This window comes from Olea europaea, chromosome 15 (genome assembly GCF_002742605.1).
Source record: "Olea europaea var. sylvestris chromosome 15, O_europaea_v1, whole genome shotgun sequence".
Taxonomy (NCBI): Eukaryota; Viridiplantae; Streptophyta; class Magnoliopsida; order Lamiales; family Oleaceae; genus Olea; species Olea europaea.
In genome coordinates, this window is record NC_036251.1 from 26,191,004 (window position 1) to 26,217,948 (window position 26,945).

At 34.0% G+C, this 26,945-nt stretch overlaps 3 protein-coding genes and 1 pseudogene across 5 annotated transcripts; all 4 read left to right on the plus strand.

Moving 5' to 3' along the window:
• Window positions 1-11: 11 nt before the first annotated feature.
• Window positions 12-4,476, plus strand: LOC111410666 (pseudouridine kinase). 2 transcript variants are annotated; one of them, XM_023041119.1, is made up of 9 exons: window positions 12-222; window positions 322-447; window positions 669-771; window positions 1,302-1,349; window positions 1,601-1,698; window positions 1,782-1,896; window positions 2,639-2,721; window positions 3,027-3,591; window positions 3,922-4,476. In XM_023041119.1, exons 1-9 carry the CDS (start codon window positions 178-180, stop codon window positions 3,978-3,980), a joined length of 1,242 nt encoding a protein of 413 aa, XP_022896887.1. In that variant the 5' UTR covers window positions 12-177; the 3' UTR covers window positions 3,981-4,476. The 2 variants fall into 2 exon arrangements, with proteins under 2 accessions (XP_022896887.1, XP_022896888.1); XM_023041120.1 differs by lacking the exon at window positions 12-222 and having other exon boundaries at window positions 321-447; window positions 685-771.
• An 81-nt stretch (window positions 4,477-4,557) lies between these two features.
• LOC111410665 (putative pentatricopeptide repeat-containing protein At3g18840) lies at window positions 4,558-6,838 on the plus strand. Its single transcript, XM_023041117.1, has one exon. It carries the CDS (start codon window positions 4,748-4,750, stop codon window positions 6,782-6,784), a length of 2,037 nt encoding a protein of 678 aa, XP_022896885.1. The 5' UTR covers window positions 4,558-4,747; the 3' UTR covers window positions 6,785-6,838.
• Window positions 6,839-13,931: 7,093 nt separating this feature from the next.
• LOC111410667 (HVA22-like protein k) lies at window positions 13,932-18,445 on the plus strand. 2 transcript variants are annotated; one of them, XM_023041121.1, is made up of 8 exons: window positions 13,932-14,833; window positions 15,493-15,551; window positions 15,887-15,984; window positions 16,435-16,486; window positions 16,633-16,696; window positions 17,473-17,568; window positions 17,839-17,911; window positions 18,063-18,445. In XM_023041121.1, the coding sequence occupies exons 1-8, from the start codon at window positions 14,801-14,803 to the stop codon at window positions 18,173-18,175; spliced, it is 588 nt and encodes a 195-aa protein (XP_022896889.1). In that variant the 5' UTR covers window positions 13,932-14,800; the 3' UTR covers window positions 18,176-18,445. The 2 variants fall into 2 exon arrangements, with proteins under 2 accessions (XP_022896889.1, XP_022896890.1); XM_023041122.1 differs by having other exon boundaries at window positions 14,706-14,833; window positions 15,442-15,551.
• A 6,033-nt stretch (window positions 18,446-24,478) lies between these two features.
• The window catches only part of LOC111411467, a 4,462-nt pseudogene continuing 1,995 nt past the window's right edge, over window positions 24,479-26,945 (plus strand).

The window sequence follows — 26,945 nt, forward strand, 5'->3', positions numbered from 1 at the left end:
AGGATCAAATCCCAATTAATCCATCCAGAATCACACTAAGCTCGTATTTGCTCCCATTTTTTGCAAATTTATTTCACTAAAATAATTTTGCAAGTCAATCTTAAGCCTTTCCAGAATCCAATTCCCGACTCGGAACAAATCAGTATAAAGCTACTCCAGTTCTGCGAGACAGCGAAAATGGAGTCAAGATCTATGGGGTTTCTACGAGCTCCTCATTTCACGGTTTCGTTCTTTCAAATTATGATTTATTTTATTTTATTTTATGAGTGTAATAAACAAGTAATTATTCGCAATTCTTTCATGGTCTGTGTTTAATTTCAGAGCTCGAGTAAAGGAGAGCAAGTCTCAGATGATGAAGCAGAGCCGGTAGTTATAGGAGGAATGGTGCTGGACATAAACGCCTCTTCTTCTATGCCAGCTAATCCCAGGACCACCACTCCGGGGAAGGTATACATATGTGTTATATTTATCCGACCCCAAATTTATTGAGATTGTTGCGTATTTTTTAGTTGTGATATTGAAGTTATAGTGCCTTTTGTTGGTTTCTAATGCATTTATCACACTAAAGATAGATAGATGTAGAACTTCAATTTTCGCAAAGCTATTGGAGAATGCATGCGAAGTTATTTTGTGATTGACAGTATGCGATGTGTGACCTCTCAATTTAGGTCCTTTATGCATTAGGTGGTGTAGCAAGGAATGTTGCTGAGTGCATGTCAAAGCTTGGTACAAAGCCTTTCATGATAAGTACACTTGGGCTTGACATGGCAGGTATATATTCTACGAGGATGAACAACATCTTTGATTACATCGTCACTTCTTTTTCTGTTGAAATAGCATTAGATTCTTTGTCGAGTCACAATTATTTTTCATTTGAAATTATGGATATTTTTGTATCACTTGGTATTCTGTAAAAAAGCTATGGATACTTTTAATATATAGAAGGCATATTAAGTGCACGATTATTCATTATTCAGGTATTCCATGATTAAATATAAAAATATATATCATACCCCATAAACATTGCCACTGCAGATATTGATAGACATAAATTGGGATATTGGAGATCAGTACTTCATGTATTTGTCTGTAATGAATTTCAGCCTGTAGGAGCTCATAGCAGTACATACACTTGTTTTAGTCGCATTCTAGATTTTCGTATGTAAATCTCCAATGTTGCACTGGTCTATTGTGCTATTACACATTGCAATCTGGAATTTTTTCCTTCTAGTTCTGCTGGTAATCGTAGACAATCTCACTGAGAGGAGTTGGTGATTGTATGTGATCTCTCTATTGACTAGGAAATTTGCTGTTGGAGCACTGGAGATCTGCTGGGCTTTCCATGGAAGGTACACTTTGAAGTTTTCAGTTAATAAATGCAGTTTAATATTCCCCTTTATAGTGCTGGGAAAATATTTTAGACCTGGAATCTTAAAACACTAAAAACTTCATTTCTTGTTTTTTTTAATTCTTATCTTCCCTTTTCTTAATTGATTAATTAACTGGTGCATTTTGAGAAGTATGTTTCCTTTTAATAATTCAGTAACTTGAATAAATTACAAGCATTCTAATGAAAGATCTAATCTTTGTTCTTTATTAGGCATTCAAAAGCACCAAGATATTGAGACAGCAGTAGTTTGCAACATCTTTGATGGTACAGGAGAGCTGGCAGCTGCTGTTGCTTGTTTTGAATCACTTGTAAGTTGTTCTCTGGAGAAAACGTGGTAGAATAATTATGAGATGCAATCAAATTCCAACCTCTAATATGGTGATGGAAACAGGAGAAGTTTCTTACACCTAAGTGGATAGAAAAATTCCGAACCCATATCTGTTCTGCTCCAGTGTTGATGCTTGATGCAAATTTAAGTCCTCCAGCATTGGTAGCATCTTGTCGAAGTACGTTGGCTAATCAATTAATGTTGATCTCTCTCCTCCTTGCTTCCTCTGTATATCTGCATGAATAATCTAGAGAGAGAGAAGAAAAAAATATATATATCCCTATTTGCAATTTTTTTTATGTGCATATGAAATTTTTTAATAACACCTATCGTGTATCAGGAAGTGTTTAGAAATCAATTAAGCTGGCCTGCAACATGAAGATAGAAAACAAATGTATTTATATAGCTGTTGTCAGTTGAGTAGGCCGACTGTTCTATTGAATACAAAATTTTCTCCCAATGCCAATGACATCTTATCTGCCTACTGCCTCGTGCACAAAGTGAAATCCTGTAGATGTACTGTTACTTCTAGAACCCTACTTTTCATAGAATGGATTCTAACAATAGTTCATGCGAGGTTATATAATGTACGTGTAAATAAGCCACACCTATAGTCTTATGACTTGGCTCTATCACCGGAGAATAACTTCAATTATAGGATAATACAATCTTACAATTACACAGATTATCTCTGTATGTAGTTGTCTGTTTCGTGAATACTCGGGTTTTGCTTGTTCCTTTGTTCAATATGCGCATTTTGTACTAGTCAAAACTATTTTTCATTGCAAGTTGCAAATCAAAATGGAACGTTTGTACGTTATGTAATCGCATTTTCAATACATTATTATACTAATATCTTCCCCTCTCAATTTTCTGTTATATGGTGATACACATATTTATTGGTTAAACGTGTTTCTCAGTGGCAGCAGAATGCAAGACTCCTGTGTGGTTCGAGCCTGTATCAGTTGTTAAATCCAAAAGAATTGCTTCAGTAGCACAATATGTGAGTACTGGCACACAATGATACCTATGATTAAGCTCGTTTGAATAAGCTCTTTTCCATTTGTTTGTTTGTTGATCTGTCTCTTTCAATCGTAAAATTATCTATCTAAACCATCTGATCTTGCTTATATTTCTGTTGCGAGTTCCTTTCAGTCTTGTTTTGTCATGGTTTTTAAACAGTCTAAGAATATGGAAATAGATAATAGCAGAACTCCTTATTCTCCAACACTTTACCCTGAATTTGTAGGATAAATGATGTTTATAATCTTAGAAAACTTTTTCAACTTATTCGAAGTTCTTTGACAGATTAGTTTTGCCTCCCCCAACGAAGATGAGCTTGTGTCTATGGCAAATGCTCTTTCTTGTCAAGATAATTTTTTACCAGTTAAAAGAGATTGTAGCAGCACCAAGTTATCCACAGGATTGCTGTTTCAAATGCTTAAACCTGCTATCTGGGTTTTGCTAGAGAAAGGCATTAGAGTTGTTATTGTGACTCTTGGATCAGATGGGGTCTTCTTGTTCTGTAAAGAAATGCATGGCTTTAAGAGACGTGATTTCATGGGAAACAAACCTCATTCTTTCAGCGCACAACTTTATAGCACTGTGAATTCAAGTTGTCCCCCCAGTAGATTTGTTAGTTCTCTACCGTCCGATGGAAGCTCTTTACTATTTGCTGTGCATTTTCCTGCACTTCCTGCATCAGTTGTGAAGCTTACTGGAGCTGGTGATTGCTTAGTTGGTGGTGCATTATCTTCTTTTTGTGCTGGTTTGGATATAATGCAAAGTGTGGCAGTTGGCATTGCAGCTGCCAGAGCGGCTGTTGAAGCAGAGACCAATGTGCCTGCAGAGTATGTTTTGGCCAAAATTGCAGGTAAACATGTGAACTTACGTTTGTATTTGTTTTGATTTCAGGCTTATTTATACCAATCTTCCCCGAGTCAAATGTTAACTATTTACAAGAGGATTAAAAAAGTAGATAGGTGTTGAATTATGGGAATAAACTATACACTAAATGATAAGAATAAAACCATTAAATTTTATTATCCTCAATTGTACTGTTTGTTATTAATAAGAACATGTTGAAAATAATAATTAATACAAAATTGTAGACAGCAAAAATATTTGATTAATGAGAATCAATTTGCTCTTCTTGCACCAATTGCTTGGCCTCTAAACTGATTAGATGAATTTCTCTTGGCAGATGATGCAAGGTCAGTGTATTTTGATGCCAACGTTGTATTCTGTGAATCGAAGTTGTGATATATTGGGTATAATTCTACTGCAATATAGATAGTTGACCATGTGAAGATACCTCTCATATCATGTTGGACGAGTGATTATTTCATCAATTTTCTTCTGGCTGTTCAGAAAGTGAAGAATTTAGTTCATCTGGTACAGTGTCAGACAATATTTCAGTCCATTCCTTGCACATGATGAATTGTGAAGGAAAAGCTGCAAAATGTTAATTTATCTGTGAGTAAAATGTCTAGTCCTGATGTGCCGGATTCGCTCTCCTCTGACCAGTTCACCACATGTTAGGAGTGGATCTTGATAGAGATTTTTACTCCCAGTAGTTGTATGAAATCTGTTTATTTACTGTGTCAAGCCATTAAACAGATGCCATTTTCTTCAAAATTCACACATTCGTGTAGTTTTAGGAAATATTTCCTGAATGCATATATGTACTGAGGTGTGCATTCATGCCGACAGGAAACTGTGGTTCGATTGTTGATTGTTAAGAAGAATGTTATAATTCCATGCTATTGTTGATTATGTATAAATGGGTCCAAAGGCTCTGCCTGCACTGTGGACCATGCCGACTACTTAGACGGGCCATGACGGGAATTTAAATAGTAGAAAGCTTTGTTCTTGACAAATCAGGGAGGAAAAATATTACTATATTTGGTTCCCTGGGCGGGAGAGAACTATTTAAAAGCACGTAATTGCAAAATTCTTGGAGAGTTGTAAACCAATTTCAGTGAACTCTTCCCTTTTGGCGATGAATCTGCATTAACAATTATATTTAAATGAGGGCACTGAAGGAAGGGCTCAAATTTCATGCCAATGCCATAAAATCGGGTCTCACCCCAAATATTTTCACAGCCAACCAACTCATTCACTTGTACTCAAAGCTAGGTTTTGTCGGAGAAGCTTGTAAACTGTTCGATGAAATGCCCGAACGAAATGTGTACACTTGGAATGCCATTATAAACGCTCATATCAAATCCCAAAACTTCACTGCTGCACAATTCTTCTTTGATTCTGCTCCATGTAAAGATTCGGTCACCTACAATTCGTTGATAAGTGGGTATGCAAACTCGGAGGGACATGAAAATATGGCTCTGAATTTGTTTGTTCAAATGCAATACGAGAGTGAGAGTGTTAAGGTGGACGAGTTTACACTAACTACACTGCTTAATTTGGTAGCTAAGTTAAGGGTTTTATGTTATGGGAGGCAGTTACATTCATATATGGTGAAGACTAATAATGATTCTAGTAGGTTTGCAGTTACTTCTTTGATAGATATGTACTCTAAATCTGGATGTTATGAGGATGCGTGGAGTGTGTTTAATGGTAGCGGTGGTCAAGGGGTGACAGATGTAGTCGTGAAGAATGCAATTCTGGCAGCTTGTTGCAGAAAAGGTGAGTTGGAATTGGCTCAGGAAATATTTTCGACTCAGCTGGAGTTGAATGATAATGTATCTTGGAACACGATGATCTCGGGATATGTTCAGAATGGGTGTGAGGACGAGTCGATAGAGCTGTTTAAGTGCATGGCAGATGAGGGTTTTAACTGGGATGTCCACACATTTGCTACTGTCTTGAATGCATGTTCTACTTTGAAGAGTTTGAAGCTTGGGAAAGAAATTCATGCTTGGGTTCTGAAAGAAGGGATGTTGGCTAGTCCCTTTATAGCCAGTGGCATTGTAGATGTTTATTGCAAGTGTGGTAATATGGGGTACGCTGAGTCTGTTCACAAGACATTTGGAACGAGAAATTCGTTCTCAATTACTTCGATGATTGTTGGATACTCGACAAGGGGTAGCATGCTAGAAGCCAGAAGGCTTTTCGACTCATTGGCAGAGAAAAATATTGTCGTTTGGACAGCCATGTTTTCTGGGTACGTGAAATCACAGCAATACGAGGATGTTTTTCATCTTTTCCGAGAGTTTCAAAACAAGGAAAGAACAGTTGCAGACGCTTTGATCGTTGTCAGCCTGCTTAGTGCCTGTGCAACACAAGCCTCTATAGATCTTGGTAAGCAAATTCATGCACACACATTGAGAATGAGAATCAAAACTGATGAGAAAACTGTTGGTGCCTTGGTTGATATGTATTCAAAATGTGGGAATATAAGCTATGCAGAGAGTACTTTCCAAAGAGCTAGAGCAAAAGATTTAGTAGTTTACAATGTAATGATAGCCGGTTATGCTCACCATGGATATGAATATGAAGCTATCAAGCTTTTTCAGGAAATGAAACAAACAGGCCTTCAACCCGATGCTGTAACTTTTGTTGCAATTCTATCAGCTTGTCGGCATTGTGGTTTAGTAGAAGAAGGTGAGATGTATTTTTCGTCAATGACAGAAGATTATGCAATAACTCCTGAAACCGACCACTACGCATGTATGTTAGACTTGTATGGAAGGTCGAATCAACTCGAAAAGGCAGTAGCCTTTTTCGACAAGATGCCTATTGAGCCGGATACCATAATATTGGGCACGTTTATGAATGCTTGCAAAATGAATCGAAATCTTGAACTCGCAAGAATGGCGGAGAACAAGCTATTGGAAGTCGAAGGGGATAATGGAGCAAGGTATGTGCAGTTGGCTAATGTGTATGCGTCTGAGGGGAAGTGGGACGAGATGAGGAGGGTGATGAAGAGGATGAGAAGGAAGGCAGCGAAGAAGCTCACGGGACGTAGTTGGGTACACGTTGGGAATGATGTTCATGTTTTTAAGTCCGGTGACCGATCTCACTCTGAAGCCGAGGCTATATATTTCACTCTAGAATGCTTGATTCAAGAACTGTGTGATGTACTTGCATTTGATAATTTGATATAAGAATCTCGTGCATGGACTAACCGTCAAATGTGCTAGTGCTATTCATATTGATACACTCGATATAGGTGACAGCGTATTCTTTCTTAATTATATTCTAACATGCCAATAATAATAATAAAAGAGAATCGAAACGTTGCCCCCCTAAGTTCTCCTCGGGGGAGATTCGTACATTCAATAATTAGGGATATTGAAACACGATAAGGTCCGACCCTTACTCCATTCCTTAGGAATGCAGGTCGGCTTCGTAACGACTAGAGGATGTCCCATCCCCAAAGCAATAGTAGCTAATAACTTTGATTGTGTTTGCTCCATTGTTGCAAGTTTATGATACCCAAAAAAGAAAAAAGAGGAAATTATTCTCCTTTTTTCAGTTAAATCAACAAAAAATCCATTCAGTATAAAGTAAAAGGGAAAATTGCAGTAGGGGTTTCTAACTTTTTACTTTTTTGCAGACTTTATCCTAATCTTTATTTTGTGCCACCCACAGTCTCAAACCTTTCAAAAAGATGCAACTAGTGTCCAAATCATCCATTTGACAGTTAGTTAACCAATAAAATTAAACTTTGACCAATTTAAAAAGTTTAAAAGGTAACCATGCTATTTAACCCTATAAAAAATTAAAATAAATAAATAAAAGAAAAAAAACATCCATCCCCGTCTTCATATGGGGTACTTTTAAGAATGGCCAAATCAAATGGCCACTTCACCACTTTAATCCAAAATTTTTGTCAATCTTCACAATAGCCTTTTCTAGGTTAAAAGACAAAAATAATCTTAAATTGTTTATAAAATTACAATGACATAATTTTGTTTTAAAAAATAAATATACCCTTAAGTTACAAATTAAAAAATCAAACACTTTTCATTTCTTAATATTTAACTACTTTATTTAATTATTTTTTTAAAACAATTACTTCAATAAAAAAATTAATATTTAATTTAATTACTTCTTAAAACATTCACAAAACTTCAATAAAAAAATTAATATTTAACTTAATTTCTTCTTAAAATATTCAAAAAAATAAATAAAAATGAAATTTGAAAAGTCTTCGGGGCAGTCTGGATCCGGACTCATGTAGTCCGTAACGAACCACGGTCCGGGCAGGCCGGCCCGAAAATTTTTATTTTTTAGAGAACAAAATTTGAATCTTATAATTTAAAAAAAATTCTAATCTAATTCGTTTCCCATAATTTATTTTTCATTTTTTTCTTCTTTTAATTTTTTTGCTCATTCATGTATGTATTTTTTTCTTGAATTTAATTTATTTTTCATTAATTTAATTCAATTTATGTATTATTTAATTTTTATTTACTCTTTTTAATGTGCGAGGAAATTATTTTATTTCTTACGTACTAATGCATGTAATTTGATTTGTTAAATTTTAAAATATAATAAATGTTGATAATTTCTTATCAATGTTTTTAACGTGTATTATTTTTGCAGAATGGAGTACCACCTAGACAATATCATGAGGGCTCATTTTGGGAAAAGTTACGTTGTATCGGTATTGAAAGAACTCGATGAAAATATAGCCATACTCCGTCGATCATTCCTATGGTCATTCTATCCGTTGAAGGACATGCAATTTTTCGCCCAAATTATTGATTCCTTATTATTTTGGCTTCAAAAGCAAGTCGATCAACTTTTGAATACAACTATGACTAAATGATTAATTAAATAAACAAAATAATCAATGAAATATTTAAAGAAGAAATTAAATTAAATATTAATTTTTTATTTCAGTAAGTCTTTAAAATAAATAATTAAATAAAGTAATTATGATCATGTCTGATTACGATCATATGAGCAAATTAGAAGATTGTACTTAATCCAGCATGTAAACTCCCACCAGACTCATCTCTCTATCTGATTACGATCCTATGAACAAATTTTATGTGTAATAGTGAGATCATGGTAAGTAACAATTATCTCGAGAATAATGTTTAGATATAAAAGATTGATAAGGTTTCGGCTTACTGGGAATTAGAACTAGTACATTTTCTAACTATTTTATGAAAGTAAAAGGTAGTATTACTAATTATGTAACTTTAACATTTCCACACAATCGACAAATTTTATGTGTAATAGTGAGATCATGGTAAGTAACAATTATCTCGAGAATAATGTTTAGATATAAAAGATTGATAAGGTTTCGGCTTACTGGAAATTAGAACTAGTACATTTTCTAACTATTTTATGAAAGTAAAAGGTAGTATTACTAATTATGTAACTTTAACATTTCCACACAATCGATATGTTCTGTCTTTCTTTCTTTCCAAACCACAAATAAGTTCATTAATTATTTAGGCATACAAGCAGTCATTTTTTTTTATCAAAACCACAACTGATAAGTAAATAATAAATTTAAAAATAACAAATAAAAGAAAAAACAACGAAAACATTAATTTTATTAACAAGTTTACAACACATTTCCTCACCCGATATCTAAACTAAACTAAAATTATTCCAAAATTATATTAAATGAAGCAGTCATTTTTTTTTATCAAAACCACAACTGATAAGTAAATAATAAATTTAAAAATAACAAATAAAAGAAAAAACAACGAAAACATTAATTTTATTAACAAGTTTACAACACATGTCCTCACCCGATATCTAAACTAAACTAAAATTATTCCAAAATTATATAAAATGAAAAAAAAAATATTTACAACAATCCAAATCGTAATTCAACAAACTATATCAACAAATCACGTCTAAAGTTTCAAAACCCTCGACATAAACTTTCATTTTCCTAACATTTGATGCTTGTCTGCCCTTCTGAATGAATCGTCAGTCGCCTTTGCGTGTTAGTCTGATAATTGTTACCTGAATTGCCTCTTTCTCTCTTTTCTTTCGACAAGTCTTAGATTCTCATTCAAGTCATTTTTCCGTTATTCTTTCTTTTATTTGTTGTTTTTAAACTTAATATACACTTATAAGTTATGGTTTTGATAGAGAAAATGACTGCTTGTATCTGATAATTGTTACCTGAATTGCCTCTTTCTCTCTTTTCTTTCGACAAGTCTTAGATTCTCATTCAAGTCATTTTTCCGTTATTCTTTCTTTTATTTGTTGTTTTTAAACTTAATATACACTTATAAGTTATGGTTTTGATAGAAAAATGACTGCTTGTAAACCTAAATGATTAATGAACTTGTTTGTAGTTTGAAAAGAACGAAAGACAGATCCTGTTAAAATGTTAAGGTTCGATAACTAGTACTATTACCTTCTACTTTCATAAAATATTTACAGAATGAAATTCATTAGTTCCCAATAAGTCGAAACTCTATCAATCTTTTGACATCTAAACATTATTCTCGACATAGTTGCTATTCACCATGGTTTCATTGTTACACACAGAATTTGTTCACAGGATCGTAATCAGATAGAGACATGAGTCTGGTGGGAGTTTACAAGCTGGATTGAGTACACGATCTTTTAATTTGTTCATAGGATCTTAATCAAACAGGATCATAATTACTTTATTTAATTATATATTTTAAAGACTTACCAAAATAAAAAAATTAATATTTATTTTAATTTTTTGTTTAAATATTTCATTAATTAATTGTTTTAATATGTTATGTATATTGTTTAGGAAAGCCGCAGAAATTTACAGTTTTGAAGAGTTTGATAAGTTCATGAGCGAAATAGAACATAAATCACACTGGTGCATGAAAATATCTAACAAATATGGAAGTCGAACATTAAGCATGTTAACATTTTCCAGGATATCGATACAACATGATAACGTTGAACAATGTGGAGTCACTCAATACATTATTCAATAATGCTGAAATTATATTTCCTCTACCAAATGAAATCGAGTGAGAAGTTCTCGATTACATTGTGATTGTAGCACTTAATAATTTGTTGTCACCTGAAGTTCAACCGCGTACTCCTGGATATAGACATAAGTTTAGAAAATCATCTACCGAAAAGTTTCCTTGACCGAGTAGGTACTTAAATAAAAATTGACTCGACTGATTTGTAATATCTATCTAAACGTATGGTTTTTATTTCCAAAGACCGCACAAATCGAACCTAACGGCTTTTAAAATTTGTAATTAAAGCTTTCATTTCCCTAAATCATAATTACTGAAATAAATGATAAAACTTTTCTCGAAATAAACTTTTATTTCCCTAAATCATAATTACTTTAATTTATTCTTTTAAGTATTTTATTAATTAAGAAGGATCTAGAGTTATCAATTTGAATAGATGATCTAGCGATGCCTTGGTTCTTCAACGCAGAGTCGTTCAATACTTTATTTAAGAAGGATCTAAAATTACCAATTCTCACAACGATTGAGAACTTTTGTGACAAGTTACAATAGTGGTTTCATGATCGACGTGAGAAATCACAAAGTTGATTATTGTTTAATATTTATTTACTTTATTTGATTACTTGTTTTAATTGTTTATTTAACAGTTGATTTCATTTTTTATTTAAATATTTCATTAATTATTTCAATCGATTATGTATATTATTTATTATGTTTTTATTTTAATTACTTGTTTTATTTGTTTATTTAATATTTATTTGCTTTATTTAGTTATTTATTTTAATTGATTGTGTATATTATTTATTTATTTTAATTACTTATTTAATTACTTATTTTAATTGATTTTGTATATTATTCTTTATTTAGTTATTACTTTAATTACTCATTTAAATTAAAAAATTAATATTTAATTTAAATAATTTCTTCCTGTAATAAGGAATCAATAATCTGGCTGAAAAATTGCATGTCCTTCAACGAATAGAATGACCATAGGAATGATTAATGGAGTATGACTATATGTTCCTCATCCAGTTCCTCCAATACCGATACAACGTAACTTTTTCCAAATAAGCTCTCATGATATTGTCTATGTGGGACTCCATTCTGCAAAATTAATACATGTTAAAAACATTTATAAGAAATTATTAATATTTATCATATTTTAAAATTTAACAAATCAAATTACATACATTAGTATGTAAGAAATAAAATCATTTCCTCGTACATTAAAAATAGTAAATAAAAATTAAATAATACATAAATTGAATTAAATTAAGGGAAAATTGTAGCAGAAGCCCCAAACCTATGAAACATTAGCAGACTTTCCCCAAACCTTTGATTTGTTGCAGCCGTCACCCCTAACCTTTCTAACCGTTGCAGGTAAAGCTCTTTTGGACGATTTCCATCCACAATTCCGTTAGTGGACCAAAAATTTAATTTTGACCACATTTTTAATATTTTAAAAGGGATAAAAGAGTAAATTTTCATTTATCACATTAAATAAAAAAAATAAAAAACACAACCCTCTTTGGCTCTCTTCTTCTTCCTCCCACCCCACCCCAACCCAACCCAAATCCCAAATTCGACACCAACCCGGTACCGCCACCTCCACCTCTACGAAATCTCCACCTCAATTCTTGGTGGTAGCAAAAAGCAACGATTTCCCTATGAGCCGGTCAAGATCAGACTTGCTAAGGTGGAAACTAGCGGCGAGTATTTGTTGGTTTCCATCAAGGAGCTGGGTTTTCTCTGGCGGATTGTACGTCACTACCACCGTTTGTAACGAGAAACTCTTGAGCTTAATTTTGCAAAAACACGAAGAGAATGAGGGATGCACCACTGACCTCGCCAACTTGGATAGCACCGGAATCTTCAACGCTAAATTCTCTACAGTTAACCGTACAAAAGGACACAGATCCATTTCCTTTTTCCCCCAAAATGAAATATATAAACAGAATCCCTAAAAGTCCAGTCGAGAAAACAACGTATTTGACTTAACATGAATAGACCTTCTTTTAGAGAATTTGCTTCATTGCTTGATTTAATTAGGGAAGGCGTAGGGTAGTGAGATAGCAATTAAAATACACAAGGGTAAAGAAGATAATGGAAGATGAAGAAGAAGAAGAGCCCATAGGGATGCGTGCGAACATGGTGCGCAGTATCCCCTCTCCCCCTACGACTCCTTCTTGGCTCCATTCAACGACACTCTCACTACAAATTTTTTTGAATGCTGAGGGGGAAAAAAAGAACTCATCTTATTATCTGGATTCTGGTGAATGGGACCCCCATTTTTTTAGGTTTTGTTCAATGAAAAATTTCTCGTGGCGGTGGCAGTGGTTGGTGTGGAATTTGGGATTTGCGGTGGAGGTGGGGGGAGGAAGAAGAAGAGAGCTAGAGAGGGTTGTGTGTGTGTGTGTTTTTTTATTTAATGTGATAAATGAAAATTTACTCTTTTATCCCTTTTTAAAATATTTAAAATATGGTCAAAGTTAAATTTTTGGTCAACTAATGGAATTGTGGATGAAAACCGTTCAAAAGAGCTTTACCTGCAACAGTTGCAAAGGTTAGGGATGACGGTTGCAACAAATCAAAGGTTTGAGAAAAGTTTGCTAATATTTCATAGGTTTGGAGCTTTTGCTGCAATTTTCCCTTAAATTAAAGCAAGAGAATTAAAAGAATAAAATGAAAATGAAAAATAAATTATGGAAAATGAATTAAATTAGAAATTTTTAAAAAAAATTATAAGATTCTTGATTTTGTTCCCAAAAAAAAAAAAGTGTGGGTCGGGCCGGCCCGTCGGACCATGGTCCGTTATGAACTGTACGGTGGTCCGGATCCGGACGCTCCAGACTCGGTTCGACGAGAACTCACCGCTCGTCGGAAAACTCCATTTTCGGCTAATTTCAATCTTTTTTTCATTTTTTTGAGTCATTTCAACCTCAAATTCGATATTTTCTTCCATTTTAACTTTGTTTTTAACTCATAACATATTCAATAAACAAATTTTCAAATTTCAAACATTCACAACAACAAAAAATATTTCAATGAAGAATAAGAAAAGGCTAAACCCTTTGAGAACTGGCGATCTTCGACGATACTCCGATCTCGATTGTTCGGTGTTAGTAATGAGATTTTGCTTTTTCTTTTTTTCTCTTTTTTTCCCCTTCTCTTCTTTTTATTTGAGAGTATTTTCGATCATTTGGCTTTTGTTTGCATTTTCAGCATTTGTTTTTTTTTTTTTTTAATTTTTTCTTTGGCCAAAGGCCGTTTTGAAAAAATGGTCGGGTCAATCGGCCGTTGGCCACTATTTCCTCTCTTCATACTTGCATTCCATTTCTAGTTCTAGCCTTCTAGGGTCATCGCTATCTCAAACCCCAATATTTTGCACTAATTTGCGAAACTTTATTTCCTTAGTATCGCTATTAATTCTAGTTATGGCTAATTCGCAACCATATATGCATCAGTAATTTTTGGAGTAATTTTCTCATTATTACTAGCTAAGCTTTTTTCTATAATCTTTGATTTTTGTGATGAGAATCTCTGAATCGCCCACTCTGCTACACTTGAATTGAAATCCGAACTAGGAGAAGAATTGCGAAGTTCTTCATCTAGGTTTTTGGAGGAAAAGGAGCCCTTGATTCGTGAAAAAGCGAGGAATTAGGTTAGGCAAGCTCCACTTTTGGTGATCAGAGTAATAGTGATGATGACCAGGAGGGTGTTGAGAGTATTGATTTGGATGAGGTATTTAGTCCGACTACGACATTTGTATCTGCAACTACAGCTGATAAGGTGGCTTAGAAGCGAAGGTGGGGTGGGAGATGATTAGTTTTTTTCCTTTTATTTTTATTTTGTTTTAGTTATTTATTTTAATTGTTTTATTGGGTTAAATAACAAGGTTAACCTTTTAAATTAGTCGAAATTGGTCAAAGTTTAATTTTATTAGTCAATTAACGATTAAATGGACGGTTTTCATCCATTTTGACCTCATGTGCATATTTTTGAAAGATTTGAAACTTTGTGGGACATAAGGAAAGACTAGGGTCAAGTTTTCAAAAATTAAAAGGTTAGAGACCGTAATTTCCCCTAAATAAAATTACCAATTTTATAAGTAGTCGGAAGCTCTTCTCGAAAAAGTCTCAAATTAAAGACTGGTTTCTTCATGCTGATGTTTGAAACATCGAAATCAAGAAAACGCGCTTCATTTCTGAATCAGATTTTCGCTAAACAATGGCCATGTTCGGATCCAACATGCGCAGCGAGGTGCGTTTCATTTGACGCTTTGACGTTGAACGAGTAATTTTTTTCTTGAACCCTGCTACATTACCAGGGCCCTGGTAATGCCAGGAGGGGCCTGGTAAAGGGCTATAACCCGTTTTTCTTTTCAAATCGTAATTTAGATATTTTTATTGTAGACCCCGCGTTAAATTTGAATTTAAGCTGAAATTTTTTTATTACCTTGGATGGCCGAACAATTCAGTAATTTATGTATGTGAAATATGCAATCAATTTCAACTGGATCAATTCAAATTACCATTAGCTATTTGGGAGGCTTCTTTTTTACGAATTTGGTGTAAAAATGTGTTGAGAATAAACTACTCGAATAATTAAAATCAATGGGAGTGTTTGTTTGTAGAGGATTCGTATTTTAAAATTTGAATTGGGTTAAGTCAAGTCAAATGTGATTTTTTTCCTCTTCAATTCACAATTCCAAGCTCCTGAGTTTGAGTGGCTCTAGCAGAAGATTTTGTACTCTAAATTCTAATCCTAAAGTTTGGTGTAATAATTTTCATTTTGGGTGTGGCGATTGAAAGTTATTGGTCGTTTATTAGTTCTTGATGGCCACTGCTCTCTGTAATTTAACAATGTAGCTTGCATCCAGAGTTATGATTTATGCTGGCATCAAACTATAACCAATGCAGGTGGGGTTAGGAGCGCTTCTTTGTCCCCTTGGTTCTAATGTTGTTATCCAAACCGCCTGGTGAGCTTTCAATCTTTCACATATTATCACCTAAGAAAAAGCTCTTTGAATCCTCGTTTTCTATTTCTCATTTTTATGATGATGCGTGTATCTCGAATGATATTGATGTTGCATGGGTATAAGTCCTCCGCATGCATATTATGCTTCTATATTCCTGTCACATCACTTGTTATTTTTAATGACACTGCTAAAATATAACACTATCGTCATTGCTTTGTGTTGCTTATGCACGAAGTTTTGCAATTTTAGAGCTAAGAGATAACATTACAATTAATTCTTCATATTATCTGTTAAGCTTCAACATTTTGATGACTGATTATGCACATTTTCTGCAGCTTTTCTGTGGGGACTGTTTTACCTGTTTATTCTACATTTAAGGCCATTGAATCAAGAGAGGAAGATGAGCAACGAAAGTGGCTTTTGTATTGGGCTGGTTAGCAAGGCTGTTGAAATTTCCTTATGCTATGTGCAAATATTAGTATTGAAATGCTACAATTATGAAAGTAACACATCTACTGTTGAAGTTATTTCCGAAACCACATAGGAGAACTTATCTATGAACATGTGTTATGATGCAAGTTCAGATATCATGGTCTTTGTTATTTTACGTACTGCTATACGATAGCTAGACTTGGTTTGAAGATATTCGATGATTTATCTCAAGATATTGTTACCAGAATCACGAAGTTTAAATTGGCTTGTAAAATTGCATACCTGACTTGTAGTACTCTTTCATTGAACTAAACTGGATTCTAGCTAACATGTTGTAAGCATTAGGGTGTCTGGTTCTACCAAATATCATTCGGTTTGGTCCAACTGAGATCACACATTCATTTAATGGCTTTCCCTGTTCTTGACTTTGACTAAACTTTATCTCTTGCAGCGTATGGCTCTTTTAGTGTTGTCGAGTTGTTCACAGATAAATTTCTCTGCAGGTACTGTTTTGAAAGTAAATTTCTTATCCCCACCCATCCCCTTTTTGCCCTCCACACCCACACAAGTTGAAAGCTTTGTAAGTTTAGATTAGTTATTCATCAGGTGGAGTTAGCTTTTACTGAAGTGACATGACTTCAACTTTCAGGTTTCCTTTTTACTATCATATGAAGCTTGCATTTCTTGTGTGGCTTCAACTGCCATCTGTTGACGTAAGCTTTGTCAGTGCTTTCAGTTTCTAGTTGCAATATTAATGTTTTCCCTTTACCACATATTTTTACTTGATTCTGCAATGGACGTCTATTAATGTTGGACAATGGAATTATCTTTATTATAGCAAGCAGATGGAGTTTCTATTTACTGATAAGCTAATCAAAATGATGTGAGTTTTGATTTCTTATGATGTTTTTTTGCATAGAATTTAACCATCTTGGGATAAGGCTTATAGTAAATTTTCCTTGGTTTCTGTGGTAATCACATATTTACTCTCAAATTTGAGTCTGAGGTTGCTACTTGCTAGTTCTATTCAGAAAACTGTGATTCAATGAATTGACCTGTTTTTCGTTTATTAAATCGATTAGACCATGCTGCCCTTTGCATTTCCAAATTTCTGCTTTTATTGGTGTCGAAGGGTTTAATTTTATATAGACTGCAAAGCTGTTGCTCACATTGAAAGTTTGCTTGCTGGAGTTAAGCACAAAAATTTAGCTGCTTTGTTTAGGCCCAGAGCAAATTGTGAATTATGCATGGTGATTTGGTAATTGGGAAGCGAATTTTCTGATACCAAATCTGGTGCTAGTCTCTTAGTCATTTTTTTGAATATTTCCTTTTGCTTGCACAAATTGAATAATAACTGAGCGTGTAATAGACCAAAGTGATTATTTTTACCATTATATGATTATTTTTTCGACGTTGTTGTGTGCAACTGCACCCTTCTATTTGCAGGTTTTACTAAAACATCAAGCACTTCCACTACTATTTTTTGCAGGGAGCAAGGCACTTTTATATAAATCTCCTGCGCCCTTTTCTCCGAAGACATCAATGCAGACTCGATCAACTTATGGGTTTCCTCTATGGCAAAATGGTAAATACCTTATCCTGTATGTATATATGGCAGATAATGCTTATTCAATCCCACCTTAAAACTTTTCATTTTTTACGAGTGCATCATGATCCCCATTTCATCTAATAAAATTTCATTTCGTCCATATAATACTGTTGATCCTGTCTGAAGCCTGGCCAAAGAAAAAGGAAAGGAAAATAAACAACTTCATGTTGGGTTACCAAAAAAATAATGCTAAATAAATAAATGGACCTCCCAAATCTGAAATTTTATTCGTGCTTTGATTTGCAGGCTAAATTTGTCAGTGCCCGTCATACAGAAATAGAGTTTACGAGGACGTTTCTTATGAAGATTTGGGAGTCAGGTAGTGATTTAAACATCATGATATTTATTATGATTTGATTGTGCTTTACATGACATTTGATAAGTTAATTTGAAAATCTGTTCTCCTTAATCTTCAGTCTGTTACATTATTATTACAAATTGATAGTTTATTTCCTTTTCCTGTTGATCAGCTAGCCATATGGTTCAAAATATCATTAACCCAGGGAAAAGACAAATAAGTGGTGCTGCTATTGATGGCCCGCTAGAGCATGTAGAGACTTCAGAATCAGAAGATAAAGAATGACGACCGCCTTATAACTAGGATATGCCAGATGATTCGATAGTCAAATGCAAATATACTCTGTAAGATTTCAATAAGTTCCGGAATCATTCGCGCATTGTCGTACCTTTCCTTGTATTGTTCTTCTACGGATTTGTAATTGAGTGTCTCGCTTGTATACTTGAGACGTCTTATGGTAATGTACACAGTTACGGTTGTGACATGTTTATGCATATTGCAATAGATGGGAGAGGACGTAATTGAGAAACAAGAAGAAATTAAAATCTTGTCTGAGGTCTTATATAGTACTATCATTGTCTATCAAGTGAAGAAGAATCATCATTCCTAGTATGTTCTTGAAAGTCAGCATTTCAGGCATAATACAGATTAGTTAGGGATGCCAAATTGGCTCTCTAGGTGTGACCCAATAAATAATTTGTCAAATTTGGTCTATTAAGAGGCTGGTTGGTGCAGATATTAATATAAAAAATTAGTTGATTTTAATAAAAGTTTATGAAATATGTGATTGAAAAGTTGATAGAAATTGTGGATTTCATGTAATAATGAGGTTTAAATACATTACTTTTATTAACTGTTTTTTCAATGTCGATATGTTCCAACCTCCATTTGGTTTTGTCCAAGTCTCATTCCAGATGGATCACTCAAGTTTTGATCCATAAACAGTGACAAAAGTTTTGATCCATAAACAGTGACAATTGTTTCTATACAATTGAAAGGCTGAGAATGAATTATGTTAAAAAAAAAAGAAAAAAAAGTGGAGGGTAAATATATTATAATTTCCAAAGATGAGGACGAAAAGTGCGAATTTCCAACATTTATTGCGTGAAGCTTCAAAGGCTATTCTTCCTGCATTTAAAATGACGTCGTTTTGTGGCAAACAGTTCCTGAAAATTCCCACCGCCCAAGGAGCAAAATTGTGATTGTTACTCTTCTTCCACATGCCAGTGATATTAGGCGCTGTTTGATAGAAGTAATTTTCCGTGGATTATGAAAAAAATTTCCATTTTCCACCCTTGTGGGACTGTTTGATGGCAAAAATTTTCCTGACAACTTATTTTCCTCCCCCCTCTCATGTGATGGATTTTCCATGATTTTGTGGAAAATCAATTTTCACGGTTTCCCAACATTTTTTTAATTTAATTTAATTTTTTTGGCAATTGGAGCAAATTCTATCCATAATAACAAATTTTATCTCTTTAATTGATAATTTTCATGAAAAACAAAGTCAAATGAATATCAAAAGATAAAAAATTTCAACATTTTTCAAGTAAAAAATAATAACAATTAAGCACATTTAATTGATAATTTTCACTAAATTAAGTTCTTGACAATTCAATTCTTTGAAATTCGTTTTCTTTCCACCCAAATTTCATCATTGCAATCAAACGGATCCTTAGTGAATAAATCAGTAGCAATCAATCTGAAAGAAAAATGATTGCGTTGATGAGAAAAGACAGCGGCCAATCTATTCGAAGATCCAGGATTGCCGCCGCAATAGCCGTTGGAATATTCGTTGGCAGCTTCTTCGCCTTCTTCTACCCTCACGGATTCTTCGTTTTCACGTCTCCCATTCACCTCTCCATCGACATTTCATATTCAGAGGTTATACCCAATTTCTTAACTTATAAATGTAAGGATTTGGGCTGCTGAAATCTTTGAGCCCAACTGACATTTAGCATGACCCGGCCCAATGATTTTAACACACTTACTGAAGGTTCTAGACTTGACAAAGTCGTGTTTTCTTGAAACGCAATTTAACTCCAAAATGCGTCCTCTGCTAGATCTTCTATGCGTGGCATAATTGTGACCGTTGGATTGGTCTATGGGAGACGCCTCATATAACTAGGGTTTGAGATGTTTTGTTCAACCCTAACTTTTCATTTTCTTAACTACCGTTCTTCCTCTTCGAACTCTCCATTTTTCTGTGGGTTTACTTTGTGATTTCTGTGTGAAATCCTTTTAAAGAATTGTTGAGATTTATCTCTGTGTGAGATTTGTGTATAGAATTTGAGGGCCTTTTGTGATTAGGAGAAACGACAGTGTACTCTCATATGTTTGTAACTTTGTTTTGCCCAATATGGGTATTTTGATAGTGGATTTGAGCTTAATCCATATGGATGCTCAACGGGGATGTAGGCGTTAGTTGGTCGCCGAACCTCGGGGCCTTTGGCCGAAAATTCTTTGTGTTGTTTTATAATTTTTCTGCACTCTTGGATTTTGTATTTTACTGCAAAATACTCGAATGAATAAAAGATTTGAACAAATGGGACTAACAGTGGTATCAGAGCCATTGCTAAAATTCGTTTTTCAAAATATTATTGTTCAAATCTTGCATTCTCTAACACGATTGTGCTTAGAACTATCAAAAAATTAATAGATCTGTTTCTGTTGTACAGGAAATCTCTTCGATCTAAATTTTGAGCAGATCTGTGGAAACAGATTGGTACTCTTCGAAATAAACTGCAGATCTGGTGAAATCTATACCTTATCCAAATTTAAATATTTACTGAATCTTGATTAGGGTTAAGTTAGGGATTTCTTCGAACCCCCTTAATTTTCCTTTGTCTAGGGTTTCATGCGAGAACCCTAGAATCTGAGGGAATTAAGGAACGGTGAAGAAATCCATTAGGGCATAATTTTTCTATGTACTGCGATTTATGTTAATTTCTGCATATCTCAAATTTAGTGTATAGGAATTCACAATACTAGTCAACAATCTGAAATTGACATTATTCAATTATTTTTTGTGTATGCACTTACATTTTACATAATTAGGCAAGAAATTGTTTTATTTGTTATTGCAAGAATAAATTGTCAAGTAAGAAGTTTATTGAGTGTGAACTGTTTTATGCAATATATTTCTGTTGTGCTCTGCATAAACTGTGACAATTTTTGGGGAATTAAATCTTGCCTAACTCGTCTAAAATACTATAGTGCTATACTTAAACAATATGTCCACTAAAACTGATATTCAACATTGGGATGGCAAAGGGGATTTTACTCTTTGGAGCCAGAAAATGAAAGCCCTCTTAATGCAATTAAAATGCGTTAAAGCAATTAATGAATCTTGACCAGAAACTTTGTCAGAAGTTAGAAAAACTGAGCAAGATGAATTGGCATAGAGTACAATATTTCTTCATCTATCTGACTCTGTGATTAGAAAGATAGGAACTACTACTGCTGCTGTTGAGTTGTGGACACCCTTAGAAAAACAATATGTTTCTAAGTCTCTCCCAAATAAGTGCTTCCTCTGGAAACAATTCTTCAGTCATAAATTTGACCCTACTGCAGACCTAGAAGAAAATCTGGACAGGTTTAATAAAATCACACAAGATTTAACCAATTGTGGAGAAAAGATCTCTGATGACCAGAAAGTAGTTGGTCTTCTAAATGCCTTGGGTGATAAGTACAAAGACATTAAGAATGCCTTAGAATATGGTAGGAGTGACTTAACTGTTGAAATCATTCATGACTCACTCAAGACTAGAGATCTAGAACTTAAATCTGAACATAAAGTTGCCTTAAATGTTGAAAAATCAATGTCCAATCCAAAAATTCCCATAAAAGGTTTAAATAACTTTAGTCAAGCTAACTACAATAGAGATAAAAATTTCTCTAAGAAAAAATGGGGAAATAATAAAGGAAAGGACAAGAAGCTATACAAAGGAAAGGTTAACTATAGAAAATGCTATTACTGCGGTAAAACTGGTCATTTGATAAAAGACTGCTTCAAAAAGGCTAAGGACCTAGGAAATGGCTCTAAGCAAGAAAATGACACTTCAGCCATTGCTGCTTCCTATGAAAGGGAAGAAGATGCTGATATTGGGGTATCTTATGTGCACTCATTAGAGAAATCTGAATATGACTAGGTTCTAGATTCAGGGTGCTCCTTTCATATGAGCCCTAATATTAAATGGTTTACTAATTACACAAATCTTAGTGGTGGATGTGTAAAATTGGGAAATAATAATTCCTGTCAAGTAAAAGGAATTGGAAACATTGTTTTAAAATTGAAAAATGGTCAACACCTAAGACTAAATCATACTAGATATGTCCCAACACTTAGAAGGAACCTTATATCCCTTGGGGTCTTAGATGATGAAGGGTATCAAATTGAAATTAAGGATGGCTTCACAAAATTAAATAGAAATCAGTCACTTATATTCAAATCACCAAAAATAAATGGTATCTATATCCTAAATCCTGATGATGTCATTTAGAATGCTGCTGTGAATTTGATGACACAACTAGATAATTCTGATCTATGGCACAAAAGACTAGGGCATCTTAGTGAGAAAGGTCTAAAGACACTTTCAAAAGCTGGTGTTTTGGGAATGACAATGTTCAGAAGTTAACCTTCTGTGAACATTGTATTATGGGAAAATAGAATAGAATGCCCTTTAATCATGGCACTCATAAGTCTCAAAATATACTTGAATACATTCACAGTGACTTATGGGGCCCTGCACCTTTGTCCACTGCATCGGGATATAGATATTACCTCCTTACTGTTGATGACTACTCCAGGAAACTTTGGATCTTCCTAATCAAAATCAGACACCTTCTTAGTCTTTAAGGAGTGGAAAACCTTAGTAGAAAATCAAACAAGTAGGAAAATTAAAGTTTTAAGAACTGACAATGGTTTGGAGTTCTACAATACTGAATTTAATCAGTACTGTAGTACTATTGGCATACTAAGACATAGGACTGTCACCTATACTCCTCAGCAAAACGGTGTAGCTGAGAAAATGAATAGAATCATTCTTGAGAGAACTAGGTGCATGCTGATTAGTTCAGGATTACCAAAAAAAATTTGGGGGGAAGCAGTAAAAACTGCTTGCTATCTGATAAATTTGTGTCCTTCCACTTCATTAAATAATAAGATACCACAACAAATATGGTCAGGATCTGTTCCAGACTATTCTCATCTAAAAACCTTTGGGTGCGCAACCTATGCTTACCAAATTGACTCAAAACTTGACTCAAGATCTCTGAAATGTGTTTTCTTAGGATATAAGGAAGGGGTAAAAGGCTATAGACTCTGGCTGAAGGAAGCAAAAGGATTTAAAGTAATCAAAAGTGAGTCTGTGATTTTTAATGAAGATGTTTTCCCATGTCTTGGTGACTATAATAAAAGACAAAATTACAGATAATGATTTTGTTATGACTGAAATAAATATTGCAAGCCAAAATTCCCTTGAACAAATACATATTGAGGTGGAGACACCTCAGGTTGAGATCCAGTCAGACACTAATGATGAGAATGTAGATAATTCTCAAGAATTAGAACCTGCACATGACCTACAAGACTGTCAGTTAGTCAGAGATAGAGAGAGAAGAACTATTAGACCTTCCTCTAGGTACCAGTTTGCAGACTATGTGTCTGACCAGGTAGATAAAGAATTTTTAGATAAGGAACCTGAATGCTATGAAGAGGCTATCACCTCTAAAGACTCTGCTAAATGGGTTGCAGCAATGCAAGAAGAGATGAGTTCTCTGTACATAAATAACACCTGGAACTTAGTGGAAAACCTAAAGACTGCAAACTAATTGATTGTAAATGGGTTTACAAAATAAAAGAAGGAGAATATACTTCAAATGACAAAAGATATAAGGTTAGGCTGGTTGCTAAAGGTTTTACACAAAGAGAGGGCATTGACTACACTGAAATATTTTCACCTGTAGTGAAGTACACTTCAATTATGATACTTCTTGCCCTTGTTGCTCAATTTAACTTAGAACTTGAACAATTAGATGTAAAAACCGCATTTCTGTATGGTTTTTTAGATGAAACCATATACATGACACAACCAAAAGGCTTTGAAGTTAAAAATAAAGAACACTTAGTGTGCTTATTAAGTAAGTTCTTATATGGCCTAAAACAGGCCCCAAGACAATGGTATAAAAGGTTTGACCTTTTTATACAAGGACTTAAGTTCAGAAAATCTGAATATGATCCCTGTTTTTATTTCAAAAGAAATGAGAGATCTGAATTCTTTTATCTGCTTTTGTATGTGGATGATATGCTCCTAGCTGGTAATGACTTTGATGCATTGAACTCTATAAAAGAAAAATTGAAGTCTGAATTTGAGATGAAAGACTTAGGACCTGCTAGGAAGATTTTAGGAATGAAAATAAAAATGGATAGACAAAATGAAAAATTGTTTTTTAACTCAAAAAGGGTACATTGAAAAGGTAATTAGACGCTTTTCATTGCATGATGCCAAACCTGTTAGTTTACCTCTATCTGCAAATATTAAATTGTCTATTGATCAATCGCCTAAAAATGAAATTGAATTTAAAAGAATGTTACACATACCATATGCTAATGCAGTTGGATCTGTAATGCACACCATGGTATGTTCTAGACCTGACATAGCCTATGCTGTGAGTGTTTTGAGTAGATTTATGAGCAACCCAGGTGAACTTCACTGGGAAGCTATGAAAAATTTAATGAAATACTTAAAGGGCACACAAAATTTAGGACTTATGTTTAAAACTAATAAAAATGGTTTAAGTTTGAAAGGCTCTGTAGAGTCTGATTTTGCTGAAAATTCTGACAATAGAAAGTCAACTACTGCATTTTTCTATGTGATAAATGATACATGTATTAGTTGGAAAGCTCAGCTATAGAAACTTGTGGCCCTGTCCTCTACTGAAGTAGAGTATATTGCTACCACAGAAGCAATAAAAGAAGGAATCTGGTTAATGGGTCTGTTAAATGAATTAGATGTTATAAGAAATAAGGTGGAGTTTTGTTCTGATAATCAGAGTGCAATTTTCTTGAGTAGAAATCCTGTTTTTCTTGATAGAACAAAATATATAGATGTTAAGTTTCATTTTATAAGGGATATTGTAGAAAAGGGTGATATAAAATTGGTTAAAATTTCTACCAAGGTCAATCCTTCAGATTTAGGTACAAAGGTAATACCTATCAATAAATTTTTTGATTCTTTGAAACTTCTGGATCTTGAAGTTTACTAATTTTTTATTCTTTGTTAAAAGGTAATAAAGAGCAAATGAAAAACAGTTTATGATCGAATCCACTTAACTAGCTTCAAAATTCCAGCAAGGTGGAGATTGTAAGGATTTGGGCTGCTGAAATCTTTGAGCCCAATTGACATTTAGCATGACCTGGCCCAGTGATATTAACACACTTACTGAAGGTTCTAGACTTGATAAAGTCGTATTTTCTCTGCTTGATCTCCTCCGCGTGGCATAATTGTGATCGTTGGATTGGTCTATGGGAGATGCCTCATATAACTAGGGTTTGAGATATTTTGTTCAACCCTAACTTTTCATTTTCTTAACTGCCGTTCTTCCTCTTCGAACTCTCCCTTTTTCTGTGGGTTTACTTTGTGATTTCTGTGTGAAATCTTTTTAAAGAATTGTTGAGATTTATCTATGTGTGAGATCTATGTTTAAAATCTGAGGGCCTCTTGTGATTCGGAGAAACGACAGTGTACTCTCATATGTTTGTAACTTGGTTTTGCCTAATATGGTTTTCTTGATAGTGGATTCGAGCTTAATCCGTATGGATGCTCAACGGGGATGTAGGCATTAGTTGGTCGTCGAATCTCGGGGCCTTTGTCCGAAAATTCTTTGTGTTGTTTTATAATTTTTCTGCACTTTGGATTTTGCATTTTACTGCAAAATACTCGAACGAATAAAAGATTTGAACAACTGGGACTAACAATATATGTTTTTATTCTCCGTTGACTTCAAATTTCCGGTTTTGACTTTAGAATTGAGTCGTTGATGCACTTTAATTCATGGGATCCAAATATGTATTGTACTTGTAATAGTTATGCACTTTCACAAAGTATACAGAATGAATTTTAGAAATTTAATGTTGTAACTTAAAAAATGAAATTGCTTTGCATTCATGGCATCTTTTCTTTTGTAAGAAATTTAATGTTTAGGGGTAGGGAGTGATTCATATGAATTGATGCCCTTTAGCTTTTAATATCTTTTGCATCGGGGGCGGAGCCAGGATTTTAGTTTACTGCGGGCAAAATTTTTTCGACGTCGAATGTGGAGGTTTTGGTCATGGATGTAAAAAAAAACAAAAGTACAACACTACTAAGCACAACAAAAGCACAAACCTCTGAGTCAACTATCATTTATATTGGATGATCCAACCAATGCACAACAATCATCACTTTGCTATGAACATAAACCTGTATGAGAAAAAGACTGAATTCAAATAAGGTTACTATAAAAGAATGAAAATTAGTTTCTTTTCATGTTTCAAAGAGAGAGCAAAAGCACCAGCAATAAAATAATGTACGTGTTAAGCCTTGCAAATCTTTGGAAAAGGAAATTTTTTCTGAAGAAGTATAATGTTAAGATATTGCTGAATGACATAAAAAACTGATCCATACTGGCTCTTCTCCAACTTACGTAAATTATACCAATTATCAAGGATGACTACTATCCTATTTTGCATCATGACTGAAAGAAACTTCAACATTAAATTGACAAAGTAACTTCCGGAATGCTATCTATGAAATAGCTCATGGAAGATTGGAAATATTACCGGACTTGTAACTAGACCACCATCAAAAAATCTACCATAAGTTCTTAAGACTATAGAATGATACGAAATCATGAGCAATCAGCCCCAACTTGGAGAAAAGTTTTTGCAATATTTAACTTTCTCCTCTGCAGATGGTACGGTATTGCCAATGCATGATGGCTTTTATAGTAGCTGCACCACTGTCATTCACACCCCACTGTTTATCAAAAGTATATATTGGAAAAAGAAGTATAG

Coding starts and splice junctions, on each gene's coding strand:
- LOC111410667 (XM_023041121.1), top strand. CDS start 14,801: ATGGCCATGTTCGGATCCAACATGCGCAGCGAG. Junction 16,697..17,472: donor TTCAACTGCCATCTGTTGAC/GTAAGCTTTGTC, acceptor TATTTTTTGCAG/GGAGCAAGGCACTTTTATAT. Junction 17,912..18,062: donor TATGAAGATTTGGGAGTCAG/GTAGTGATTTAA, acceptor CCTGTTGATCAG/CTAGCCATATGGTTCAAAAT.
- LOC111410665 (XM_023041117.1), top strand. CDS start 4,748: ATGAGGGCACTGAAGGAAGGGCTCAAATTTCATGCCAATGCCATAAAA.
- LOC111410666 (XM_023041119.1), top strand. CDS start 178: ATGGAGTCAAGATCTATGGGGTTTCTACGAGCTCCTCATTTCACG. Junction 1,350..1,600: donor TGCTGGGCTTTCCATGGAAG/GTACACTTTGAA, acceptor GTTCTTTATTAG/GCATTCAAAAGCACCAAGAT. Junction 1,699..1,781: donor TTGCTTGTTTTGAATCACTT/GTAAGTTGTTCT, acceptor TGATGGAAACAG/GAGAAGTTTCTTACACCTAA.